At 43.4% G+C, this 14,106-nt stretch overlaps 1 protein-coding gene across 1 annotated transcript in view; it reads left to right on the top strand.

Annotated features, from left to right (window-relative positions):
• Window positions 1-755: 755 nt before the first annotated feature.
• Window positions 756-14,106, top strand: part of LOC141197814 (uncharacterized) — a 35,159-nt gene continuing 21,808 nt past the window's right edge. Inside the window, exons 1-7 of the mRNA XM_073662889.1 lie at window positions 756-840; window positions 9,754-10,336; window positions 10,934-11,083; window positions 11,213-11,317; window positions 11,401-11,524; window positions 11,608-11,705; window positions 11,903-11,993. Of these exons, the coding sequence (XP_073518990.1) occupies window positions 11,006-11,083; window positions 11,213-11,317; window positions 11,401-11,524; window positions 11,608-11,705; window positions 11,903-11,993 (496 nt within the window). The 5' untranslated portion in view covers window positions 756-840; window positions 9,754-10,336; window positions 10,934-11,005. The remainder of the gene's footprint in view (window positions 841-9,753; window positions 10,337-10,933; window positions 11,084-11,212; window positions 11,318-11,400; window positions 11,525-11,607; window positions 11,706-11,902; window positions 11,994-14,106) is intronic.

Here is a 14,106-nt window from a genome sequence, read left to right as displayed (position 1 = left end):
CGCGCGGCTCCTCTCCGTACACCTCGTACACGCGCGGCTCCGCTCCGTACACCTCGTACACGCGCGGCTCTGCTCCGTACACCTCGTACACGCGCGGCTCTGCTCCGTACACCTCGTACACGCGCGGCTCTGCTCCGTACACCTCGTACACGCGCGGCTCTGCTCCGTACACCTCGTACACACGCGGCTCTGCTCCGTACACCTCGTACACGCGGCTCTGCTCCGTACACCTCGTACACGCGCGGCTCTGCTCCGTACACCTCGTACACGCGCGGCTCTGCTCCGTACACCTCGTACACGCGCGGCTCTGCTCCGTACACCTCGTACACGCGCGGCTCCGCTCCGTACACCTCGTACACACGCGGCTCTGCTCCGTACACCTCGTACACACACGGCTCCGCTCCGTACACCTCGTACACACACGGCTCCGCTCCGTACACCTCGTACACACACGGCTCTGCTCCGTACACCTCGTACACACACGGTTCTGCTCCGTACACCTCGTACACACACGGTTCTGCTCCGTACACCTCGTACACACGCGGCTCTGCTCCGTACACCTCGTACACACGTGGCTCTGCTCCGTACACCTCGTACACACACGGCTCTGCTCCGTACACCTCGTACACACGCGGCTCTGCTACATCCACACTGTAAACCCCTCCTGACCCCACACATAAACTTCAGCTCATCCAGCACCATGACAACCAGCACAGCAGAGTCCTGCATCCACTGAGGCCCCTGATCATGTGACCCCTGACTCCTCCCCTCCTGTGACCTCATCACAGCTCCTGTGCGCACAGAGCAGCCATATATGTGGTGGCGGCTCTGCAGGTGGAGGTATGTGGAGACCCCCATTACTGGGCGCAGGGGGCATTAACCCCTTCAGCACGGAGACTCTTTTGGGGTCTTGTGTTGCCCCTTTATAAGAATCATAAGGTTTTTGTGCTGTTTCCTGTACTAGATACATACGACCCAACTATGGAGACAGGAAGGAGGGAAACGTATTGTTCTCATAGTACAGGACCCCTTTACTGGCCCACAGTGTAATGCCCCCATTATGCCCCTTATGCAGGATGTATGATGCCCCCCACAGTGTAATGCCCCCATTATGCCCCTTATGCAGTATGTATGATGCCCCCACAGTGTAATGCCCCCATTATGCCCCTTATGCAGGATGTATGATGCCCCCACACAGTGTAATGCCCCCATTATGCCCCTTATGCAGGATGTATGATGCCCCTACACAGTGTAATGCCCCTTATGCAGGATGTATGATGCCCCCCACAGTGTAATGCCCCCATTATGCCCCTTATACATTATGATGCCCCCCACAGTGGAATGCCCCCATTATGCCCCTTATGCAGGATGTATGATGCCCCCACACAGTGTAATGCCCCTTATGCAGCATGTATGATGCCCCCCACAGTGTAATGCCCCCATTATGCCCCTTATGCAGTATGTATGATGCCCCCACACAGTGTAATGCCCCCATTATGCCCCTTATGCAGGATGTATGATGCCCCCTTTATGCCCCTTATGCAGTATGTATGATGCCCCCATGCAGTGTAATGCCCCCATTATTCCCCTTATGCAGTATGTATAATGCCCCTTATGCAGGATGTATGATGCCCCCACACAGTGTGATGCCCCCATTATGTTCCTTATACAGTATGTATGATGCCCCCACACAGTGTAATACCACATTATGCCCCTTATGCATGATGTATGATGCCCCCACACAGTGTCATGCCCCTTATGCAGAATGTATGATGCCCCCACAGTGTAATGCCCCCATTATGCCCCTTATGCAGTATGTATGATGCCCCCACACAGTATAATGCCCCCATTATACCCCTCATGCAGTATGTATAAAGCCCCCCATAGTGTAATGCCCCCATTATGCCCCTTATGCAGGATGTATGATGCCCCCACACAGTGTAATGCCCCCATTATGCCCCTTATACAATATGTATGATGCCCCCACACAGTGTGATGCCCCCATTATGCCCCTTATACAGTATGTATGATGCCCCCGCACAGTGTAATGCCCCATTATGCCCTTTATGCAGTGTGTATGATGCCCCCCACAGTGTAATTCCCCATTATGCCCCTTATGCAGGATGAATGATGCCCCCACACAGTGTCATGGCCCTTATGCAGGATGTATGTTGCCCCCACAGTGTAATGCCCCCATTATGCCCCTTATGCAGTATGTATGATGCCCCCACACAGTATAATGCCCCCATTATACCCCTCATGCAGTATGTATGATGCCCCCCATAGTGTAATGCCCCCGTTATGCCCCTCGTGCAGGATGTATGATGCCCCCACACAGTGTAATGCCCCCATTATGCCCCTTATGTAGTATGTATGATGCCCCCCACACAGTGTAATGAAAACCATTATGCCACTCATGCAGTATGTATGTTGCCCCCACACAGTGTAATGCCCCCATTATGCCCCTTATGCAGGATATATGATGCCCACACACAGTGTAATGCCCCTTATGCAGGATGTGTGATGCCCCCATTATACCCCTTATGCAGGATGTATGATGCCCCCACACAGTATAATGCCCCCATTATGCCCCTCATGCAGTATGTATGATGCCCCCCACACAGTGTAATGCCTCCATTATACCCCTTATGCAGGATGTATGATGCCCCCCACACAGTATAATGCCCCCATTATGCCCCTTATGCAGGATGTATGATGCCCCCCACACAGTGTAATGCCTCCATTATACCCCTTATGCAGTATGTATGATGTCCCCACACAGTATAAAGCCCCCATTATGCCCCTTATGCAGGATGTATGATGCCCCCACAGTGTAATGCCCCATTATGCCCCTTATGCAGGATGTATGATGCCCTCACACAGTATAAAGCCCCCATTATGCCCCTTATGCAGTATGTATTATGCCCCCACACAGTGTAATGCTCCCATTATACCCCTTATGCAGGATGTATGATGCCCCCCACAGTGTAATGCCCCCATTATGCCCCTTATGCAGGATGTATGATGCCCCCACACAGTGTAATGCCCCCATTATGCCCCTTATGCAGGATGTATGATGCCCCCCACAGTGTAATGCCCCTATTATGTCCCTTATGCAGGATGTATGATGCCCCCACACAGTGTAATGCCCCCATTATGCTCCTTATGCAGGATGTATGATGCCCCCACACAGTGTAATGCCCCCATTATGCCCCTTATGCAGGATGTATGATGCCCCCACACAGTATAATGCCCCCATTATGCCCCTTATGCAGTATGTATGATGCCCCCCCACAGTATAATGTTCCCACAGTACCGCCTGAGGTTTTACAGTTGGAATAATCCCTTTGGAAAATGTTTTTTCCTTTACATAGATATTGAGGCTTTGTATAGTAATATACCGCATGAGGATGGTATCAAAGGAGTAAGACATTTCTTGAAATCGAGATCAATACAGTGTAGCAGACATAATGACTTCATGGAGGATCTTCTAAAATTCACTCTTACTCATAACTTCTGTGCCCCCTCGTATGCTAACCTCTTCCTGGACTGGTGGGAGGAATCCACAATATTCAGGGATGATCATAAGTGGTTGCATCCATATATTGGAGTATGGTATAGATATATTGACAACATTGTTATCATCTGGTCAGAGACGAGTGAACAATTTCTTGAATTGGTCAGGGAACTCAACATCAATAGAGTGGGCCTTAGATTTACATCTGAATTTAATTATTGCCAGTTCCCTTTCCTGGATGTACTAATCAAGAAAGATTGGGATGGAACCCTAGGGACTCTCAACTACCATAAACCTTCAAGCAGTATTATACTATTGAAGTGGGATATCAACCACCTCATCCCCATAAAAAGAGGAATACTCAGGGGCCAATTTTTATGGTTGAGAAGGTACTGCCATAATGTCACAGATTTTAATATACACCAGATTCAGGGAAATAGGGTACTCCTGGTACATTTTGGATTCCGCATCATCGTTTGCAGAAAAATGGGAGAGACAGACACTCCTCCATACCTAACCAAGAGACCAAGAAAAAGATTGGACAACACAAGTAATAGGAACTTATGACAATCAGAGTGACTGTATCTTTAATATCCTCAGAAAACACTGGGATATACTTGTGGCTGACACGGCCCTGAGGGACCTGTGGGATCTACTCCCACAATAACTTTCAGAAAGGGTCAGTCCATTAGGGACCATTTAGTGCATAGTTTCTACAAAAAACCTGCACCGAAGGGGACTTGGCTGGATAGAAGAGTCTGCGGTTTCTTTAGATGTGGAGAAAGTTGTACATGTAATTGGATGAGAGCATGTAAATCTTTCTCGAGTTCCTCCACGATCAAAATCTTTTTCCAGTGGGATTATTCCAACTGTATAACCTCAGGACTTGTATATATGGCCACATGCACCTGCCCCCTAGATAATGTAGGCAAGACCGAGATAATTTTTGTGATATATGCCATGGTCGGGACACCCCATTAGCGAGACACATGAACAGTGTACATCGAGGTGAAACCGGAGACATCTTTTGTATCATTGAGGTGGTTAAACCCAATGTGAGAGGAGGTGATCACAATAGATGTATCCTCAAAAAAGAAAGTGAGTGGATTTTTAGACTGGATTCACGAGCCCCTAAGGGACTTTTTGTGTGAATACAGCCCCATTCTGGATTACACTTTTGGATTTTATACTCTACCCATTGCTACTTGATTCCCTGTGAATGGGGTTCACATATTGTTTTACTTCATCGAGATATCTGAGCTTCTATATCAGAATTATTTCTGATCAGTTATATCCTACATCTACTATTTCATAATTAAGAAGTGTGATGATCCATGTGTATCTCTGCAATAGGGGTCAAATTTGACCATTTAGGAATTTACTGTGGGCCACCATCCCATATTTTATGTAGTGATAAAGTAGATCTACATGCCTATTGCATGATGGGAGGATGTGCAATACTTGTTTTTAGTCTCCCATGATGCTGATCTCAGAGATAGGATTTTTCTATGTTGATCTTTGCAATCCAATACCATATGCGCTCCGGCGTGGAACGCATGCTTCTGGACATGCGCAGTCGCAGATAGGATACTGTGATGCACTCCGGCATGGAACGCACATGTCCGGGCACGTTTGTGCTTTCTGCCTGCCTGTCTGTTGTTTTGTGCTGAATTGTGGGGAATACTTGAGAATTTATTTTTGTTCCATCTGTCTTTAGTTGATCCCACTGATGCATCAGATAAGTCTTCAGAGAATTTTAATTAGAGGAACCCATGGACACATTAGGATTTGTGAAGCTGACCTCCGCTCTCCTCTATTTCCTTTGAATTTGTTTTGTGACTTGTATTTCAAAACAGTAGCTCTTGGTTTGTTTCATTTCCATGTGTAAATTGAATTTGGACTCGTAGTCTTTGATATCTCTTTCAAACTTAGTTTTTTGATGTCTGAGATCCATCCTCCAGACTTTGTAAATTCTTTTGCATATTTTGTTTGAGTTTTGTATCCAAAAAGGCTTCTACACTGGGCGGAAAACTTTCACCGAGTTTTTTTCCAAGAAACAAATATCAAACGCAATGTGACTTGATTATCATTTTACAAATTTATCTTTATTAAGTTTTGAAAAGGAAATACAAATACAAACACCGGGTACTAGTTGTGCAACAAGTAGTAGGTCAAACACGACTACATAACCATAACAATAACCAGTATTTCCAAAACACGTGAAAATGAAATAAGTAAACACAATCCAAAGAAGAGTCGCTGGTAGAACATTGGTTCAATGTGTTTTAGGATATACCAGCGTGGTGACTCAGACTTAAACATTAAGTCATTACATATTCATGTGGATTAACAAATAAGGGTTATAAAAGCAAAAACGAGTAGTTAAAACTAAAAACACAAATACACACAAAGACAAAGGGAAGTGGGGGAAGGGATGTATGGGTAAGAGGGTTAGGGTAACGTCAGAGAGGCTCCTGAAGTATAGACTTAGCTTTCCCCTATGAGGTCAAGATAATCAGCGGAAGATTTAAACTCCAGTAGAACCATGTTTTATAAAATTTATCATGGGAGCTATTGATCATGTAGGTGAGCTTCTCCGTTAACATAATCTCATTTATTTTGGAGAACCATAGTGTTACTTTTCCATAGCAAGGGAATACATGCTCTAGCAGACGTGATCACGTGTCTCAGTATCGAGTTTTTATATGTGTTTAAAGGGATGTTGCTGTGATGGAGAAGGATGAAAGCTGGGTCAAGGTCTGAAATAAGATCACTGAATTTACTGATCACTAGTAGTACTTTCCCCAGAAAGGAGAAAAGAGTTTACAGGCCCATAAAATATGTAGTAGGTCACCCTCCTCCTCCCCACATCTCCAACACATGGGACTAGCATCTGGGAGTATAGAGTGTAGGCGAGTTGGGACCCTATACCACCGAAAAAGCAGTTTATAGCTGGCCTCCTGAAATCGCGAGCTGATTGATGATTTGTGTGTCAAGGTGAAGATTTGCTTCCACTGATCCCTCGTTAAGGTGCAACTCAGATCTCTCTCCCGTTGAGATTGGAAGCGTGTTTTAGGCTAGTCCAGGGATTCAATCAGTAGGGAATACAAGAGTGACAAAGTGTGTCTTAATGGGCCGGTATTTGGTGACTTGGTTATTCTATAAGGGTTTTTTTTAACATGTGGACATACACCCTGTAAACAAAGGATGCAACTATGTTAATAAAACCGACACATTTGAAGAAAACCTAACGGGACAGCAATTATCAATACACAATTTCATCAATTGTAACACTATAGGGGTCATCTATTTAATAGAGTGTATAGAGAGTTACCTGCAATATGTGGGATGGACGTCAGATCCGCTATAAACATGTATTAGAAGAGATTTATCTGACGCAATCAATCCCACAGCATTAAATCTGTCTGTGGTTTCAAGACACTTTTCACAAAAACATACAGGGGATATCAGACCCTTCAGATATTAGGAATATAAAAGGTTTATAAACCAATAAGAGGTGGAGATATGAAAAGAAAAATCTTAAATAGAAAGTCATATTGGATATTTAATTTACACACTAGAGCCCCACAGGGAATGAGCATCAGACAGGATTAATATTACAGTACAATTAATTGTATTTGTTTTTGATTTCCAGTGATTTTATTGAATGTCTCATGCATGAGTTGTATTTGTGTATTATCTTTTTCTTCCATACAATACAGGGTTAAATTGTTGTGCGCAGTAATCAATGGACACCCAGGAAAGGGAAGGATATAAAAGTATCACAGAGACTCACATGTTGTAAATCAGGAATAAGCATTGGTTTGGTATGTGGGCACTTGGTGGTATGCCATCACAACAGTTTTTATGAATTCACAATAAATGTGAGGTTTTAACAATATAGAGAATGCTGGAGAATCCATCTCTCCTCCTTTCTCTACTTGAACCTTGAAATGTCCCTGACCAGGGCGGCTCCATGCCGTGATCTTCAGATAATGTACATTGAATAAACAGTGAGCTGACCTCCCTCTCCATTTTCCAATTGTATTCCTGTTTTCCCTATAGTGATGAATATTTATTTTTGCTAAAACTGTGATATTTTCACTTTAAAACTTTTTTTAAACTTTTTTTAACTACACTCATTAGTGCGATCATACAACACAGAAGCCTCTGATCGCTTCGGTGATGCACTGTACTACTGTAGTGCCGTGTACTATCAGTAACTGAGCAATAGTAACGTCCCCATACACATGAGAAAAGTGTTGGCTGAGTGGTCATTTGACAGACGGCTATCTCTCCAGACTCCCCCATACACACAAATATTCCAGCTTTCCTGTGGTCTGTATGACTGACTGTAGGGAGGCCTCCTAATACATTATATAGTCAACCAAAACCCCCAAAATCAGTGCTTCCATGCAACTGTATTCAAATGTTTATGGGGTCGTTACAAGGTAACTTTTGGAACGCTGCCTCTGGCCCGTCCTAATATACTTTCGTACATTGCAGGCCCAGACACCATCACTAGGCATTTCAGTATTGTAGGAACTAGGCAGCCCCATACTATCGAGTACTTGGGGGAGGAGGAGAGGCATTCAGCCTAACTCTCACGACTTCTTAGATGCCATGTTTGCTTTTTGCTGGAGCAAGTGGTTAAACTGCCAGGGATTTTATTGCAGCCGCACCTGTGCCATCCCTGTGATGTACATCTATGTTCTGGTGCCCAAAAGAGTTCATATAAAACCAATAACAAATGTTTAACGTGTTAAAAGAGGACAAAATGTGTCTTCTAATTTTTGCATGTTTTTTTCTTTTTACAAGATATGTTGGTGCCAATTGTCTCTTGAAACATTTTAATATCTGCTTTTTTCTGGGGGTTTTCTTGTAATATAGGAAAGCCTAAGGCCAGAAATAAACCCCATAATACACTGTGCATGTAGACTTTAGTATCAAATCATTTCTGTCTGCGGTGTTTGTGCGAACAAAACAGCTTTTATGAAATCCTCAAACTTCTGTGTGTGAATCAGACATAAGATCTAACGTGATAGAAGATTACAGTCTGGGGAAGACGGGAAACATTCATATAGACGGCCGGTGGAGATGTAGTCAGTGATGGACTGTGGCCAAATATGGTTTTATAGCCGTAGTAGAAGATGTTGCCTCATCATAAAGTAGTTATTTCTCATGTCACGTGAAATAAATATCTCCTGCAGAATTGCTAATGTCAGTGCCAGTATAAGATAATAATCGCTGCACTACCGGACAGAGGTGCTCCAGTTGGGTCCAAACCTGTACTGTAACTGCGAATAACCTCGGCACTCAATGGTTCTTATAGAAAAATGTTGTAATTCCAGAACTGATCATCCAAACACTAAGGACAGAATCCCCTTCGTTCACAAGTTCCACCCCTTCACCTACATCTTACATAAAACCATTAGGAAACACAGGAACATATTACAAACCGGTTATCCCACGATCCCTGCATTCCAACAACCCTTCCTACCGTGTTTTAAGAGAGCAACCAATATTAGAAACTCTCTGGTACGTGCCGATTTGGGCGCAGCGCACAAAGGTCCCGCAGAACGGTTATTGCAGAATCCCAAAATGGGCACATTCCTAGGTCTCCAATGTCGTCAATACAACAATGTCCTCAGGGGTAGCATTGTTCATCACTCACAAACTGGCAAGATATACAACATCAAAGGGTACTTTACATGTGACAGTTCATATGTGGTATATCTTATTAAATGACCATGCGGCTCAATCTATGTGGGGGAGACGACACAGCCCATAAGGGATAGGATTTCAAAGCACAAGTCCACAATTCTGTGCAAAAACCTAATGTTACCCATTCCCCAACACTTTATCACGGCAGGACATAGTATTTCTCAATTCAAGTACCAGGTATTGGAACAAGTTTTGACACCAGGTCAGAGGGTGCGACCAAGTGAGCCTTCTCAAACATAGAGAAGCCTTCTGGATTCATGAATTACAGTCCCTAGAGCCGAAAGGCCTTAATAGGGACTATGACCTACTGGCCTTTATATAAGGTTTTTTATGTTTGGAATTTGGTTCTCATTGAACAATTGGTATAGAGAAACTTGTCACCCAGGGATCTTATGTGATCCTATGTTGAAATGTATTTTATGTTTGGAAATGTGGTCTTCAATTTGAATAGGTCAATAATATACATGTTTTGATCTCCATATCCTACTCATATATTGTCTCCTTTATTGCAGATTATTCCTCTCTGGCACACTCTTGTCCCCTCTCCTGGATCCTTCTCCACTCCAACAAAGGCTCTGGCTTATGTCCATTAGGTCTTATGCTCTATACTGGTGGAGCGCACGTTCTCTCTCCCTGGCACTCAAACTTCCTGCTCACTGGAACGCATTTACACCGGCGGGTGGAACGCACAGCTTCTTGCGAGGAGCGCGTCACTTCCGGTGACGTCATACGTGCACTTCCGGAGTTCACACTACACAGCACTGCGGAATTGGTCAGCCGCCCTCAGCCCTCAGTATTCCTGCCCCCCGCCTTTAGACACCATCCTGCCCCTGACAACGCGCACAGCACCAGGAACTAGCGGTGGACACCGCGTTCCTCTAAGCCACTACATGCAGCACCGCTTTATAACCAGGAACTTGGGGTCACAGGTATGCTACGTCCAGCTCTATTCTGTCTATCTCTGCCTCTACAGTCCCTCTCAGCGGTTAACTCTGAGTCTGCCACTCTCTGCTCCTTTCTGCAGACCCAAGCATCCAGTGTCACCATATCTCCACACTTTTGAATCCCTACCTTTGAACACCATCCAGCAGTCTAGTAGGTGTCACCTCTCTTCAATTTGTATATATACTTGCTCTATACTATGATGTTGTATCCGCATTAATGGGGTTTTACAAAATATTATGCACTGTTTGACAGCATGTTTATTGTTCAGGTTAAACAAGAGATATTATCATGTTATTGTGCTATGATCCATTTGTATATGCTTTTTTATTTTATTATTTATTATTATTATTTTATTTATTGTTTTGTTCTTTGCGCTATTTCCAATAGTTCTTGATTAAGGTCAGATCGACCGAAACGTTTACTTTTGTTTTTGGACTGCATTAAAAAAAAAAATTTCTATAAGAACCATTGAGTGCCGAGGTTATTTCCAGTGTCAGAAAATTAGACGAGAATTAGCGTTATGGAAGGTGAGTCTATGAGAAACATATTCAGCTGCAGACTCCGAGGAAGAAACTGCTTGTTGTCTGTGGCCTAAAATATATAGGTTTTATTACTAGATGTAAAGAAGAAAACTAAACACTGTAAAATAATTAATCTCCTCATATGTTTCCCCTCATTATCTCCAATAGATGTATTATTACACAGGATATTTCTGATGTTCCATCAACTTATCTTTTCCTCATTCAGGTCTCTACAATATCGGATCCTCTCAGTGAAGATCTTCTATATAAGGGAATTGTCCTGATTTACCCATCAAGGATGGATATGGACAGAGACAAGATGGTGGAGAGGATATTACACCTCACCCTAGAGATCCTCTTCCGTATTACTGGAGAGGTGAGAGATTCTGATGACGTCACATTACATCATTCTTATCTATGGGAATAACAGATGGACAGAACTGGAGAGGTGAGGACTCTGGAAATGTCTGGAGGGAGATTTATTAATGTGTCTCTCCATAACCAGAGATTAATCACGGGGCCTCCACATCACCCCCTGATACATGAGGACATCAATGACCAGAAGATCCTAGAACTCACCTACAAGATAATTGAGCTGCTGACTGGAGAGGTGACACTGCTGGGAATACTGGGACTTTATACAGTAACACTATTAAGGGATCGGGGAGATAACAGTATCATTGTATGTGTCAGGTTCCTATAAGGTGTCAGGATGTCGCTGTCTATTTCTCCATGGAGGAGTGGGAGTATTTAGAAGGACACAAAGATTTGTACAAAGACGTCATGATGGAGGTTCCCCAGCCCCTCACATCACCAGGTAATAGACAGGACTAAATACAAATGGCCTATAATTATCTGTATGTAAAGAATGAATTCAGTCCTTGTATGTGTTTCCTCCAGATCTATCCAGTAAGAGGAAAACACCAGAGAGATGTCCCCGTCCTCTTCTTCCACAGGACTGTAAACAAGAAGATCCCAATGTTCCTCAGGATCATCAGGTAGATGGAGAGAAGGTGTCATGAGATCTCCCCTATGATGTGTAGACGGCTGTGAAGGTCTTGTGCTCAGTCTTGTTTTATCCACCAGTATTATATGTTTTATACTTGTGTAATGAGGATGGTGGAGATGGCTGGATTAGAGCTGATCATAGATGTGACTTATCATCTGTCTGTGACTTTTACAATATTTGTTTCAGGGTGAAGATCTGACCCATATTAATACTGCAGAGACATATGTGAGGGGTGATGAGCGCTGTAAAGAGGAGATTCCTACATATGACTACCCAGGTGAGTAGGAACCACTAAATGCAGAGAAGTCACAGAATCTTCTCGGTCACCGGCTGTGGCTGCTTTATCAGTGGTGTAGTCCAGCCGTATCACAATCGTGTGATCACCATTTTACCTCTAGATCACAACATTTTAGTCCATCCAAAAATGTTCACATTACTTTGTGTAATTTTAAAAGACCTTTTCTGTAGAACTTACAACCTGGAGCATCCACCTACCCCCTGGGATTAGGAGACACTGACCGTTACCTGCCCAGATCTGTGAACTACAAAGCCAAATGACAGCGTACGTAGAATGTGCTGACAAGTGAGAAAATCACTTGAAGAAAAATATTATGATGGGCCTGTAAGAGAAAGCGGAGGGTAATGATGCTGTTGGCTTCCTAGAACCCTGATATCTTATTGTATGAATCTACCTTCTCTGCCTTCTGTGCTGCTGAATGTGCTCATATGGTCCCTACAAGACCAGGTCCAGTCTTTCTGGCCAAACATCACTTTTTTGATCAATAACATTAAATGTGCAGTGAGGCCAAGTGTGAATTTCTGTACAATAACAGCAGAGTTTCCCTTTATCCTGACTTTTCAATTTCTTTTAAAACCAACTAATTTAAAAAAGGATAGTGATAAACTATACAGAAAACATTACACCTGCGCCATGATATATCTCTAAGCTGTGCGTGGCTGATGGCTGTAATATACATTTATTCACGCCTGCAGGAGATGTGTTGGCTTGAGCCCTGGTTTCATGGATTCACTCCACGTCATAAATTCCATTATGTTTTCATCCTAAGAAATTCAGATTACTGCACAATCTCTCCTGAAATGGGGGCACTAATACTTTCTCTACTCTCCTGGTCAGGACTCATAGTTGCTCCAATGGTCCACCATAAATGAGTGCAACTCCAGTTTAGTGTTGGATTTCTCCCCTCATACATACGTTGTTGTTGGGGATGTTACATGTTTTTATATTCTCTTTTTTTACAAGTTCACTCTCTCTGATAGTTTCATTGTGGTGGGATCGGCCTTCCTCACTTATGTGACTCTGTAACTCCCTGGTAGTCTTTCAGAAAGATCTCCATTACCTCTTCCAAATGCCCGAGATCTAAATTTAAGACACCTGAGCTCTGCAGTATTATAAAAAAGTTCACTTTAAATGTCTAATATTTCTTGAAACTCATCTGACAGAAAATATTGTCCCTTACGATAGTTTAGTTTCCCAAGAGCCACCGAGCCCCATACTCCAATTACCCCAGAGAGGTTTCTCCAGTAGTTACTCATTTTTCTCTGATGGAGACTGTTGAGTTTGATCATTTCAATAGATTTTTTATTGTCTATACTCACTGTTTTTGACTTTGTAATCCTCTGATTTAACCCCTTCCTGCAGCCAGTTTTGTGTTTCTAAACAGGCCCCATTTTTCAAATCACTTTACGTGGTGATAACTTTGAAATTCTTCACAAAGGATAATAGGAAACAAATGGACCTTACAAATTATTTTCCAACTTCTTTTGAATCTGACAATGCCCTATATATGGTTGTACCCTACTGTCTGGGCACATGGCAGGTTAAGAAGGGAAGGAGCGACATTTAGCTATTTGAATGCAGATCTTGCTGGAATAGTTTGCAGACACAATGTATTGGGGGCGCTGTTCATGGTCACCTGGAAGCTCAAAAGATGGCCACCACGAACAGGCTTGCCTTATCTAACCCGTTTGCAGATTTCACAAATTAATAATAATAATAGTTTTTATTTTTATAGCGCCAACATATTCCGCAGCACTTTACAAATTTTAGGGGGGATTTATACAGACAATACAGAATAAGCATATCTCATATCGAAAGGAGTGAGGGCCCTGCTCGCAAGCTTACAGTCTATGAGGAAATGGGGGAGACACAAAAGGTAGAATGTACATATATTGTATAATGCAGACTTGATATACTAAATAGGATAAATAATAATACATGGACTGGTCGCCTGCCAGTATGTGTACAGTCCTGACCGAGGCTATTATGTGCATGGTTGGTATGAACCTGAACTTGAACAAGATTTTAATATGGGGGAACACTGGGACGGACAACTGGGATGGACAGATAGTGTGTAGAGGTGATACGCCAC

The sequence above is a fragment of the Phyllobates terribilis genome, unplaced genomic scaffold (assembly GCF_046119375.1).
Source record: "Phyllobates terribilis strain yellow unplaced genomic scaffold, ASM4611937v1 Scaffold_88__1_contigs__length_6355796, whole genome shotgun sequence".
Lineage (NCBI taxonomy): Eukaryota > Metazoa > Chordata > Amphibia > Anura > Dendrobatidae > Phyllobates > Phyllobates terribilis.
Note: the sequence above shows the minus strand (reverse complement) of the source record. Positions and strands in the feature narration are given on the sequence as shown.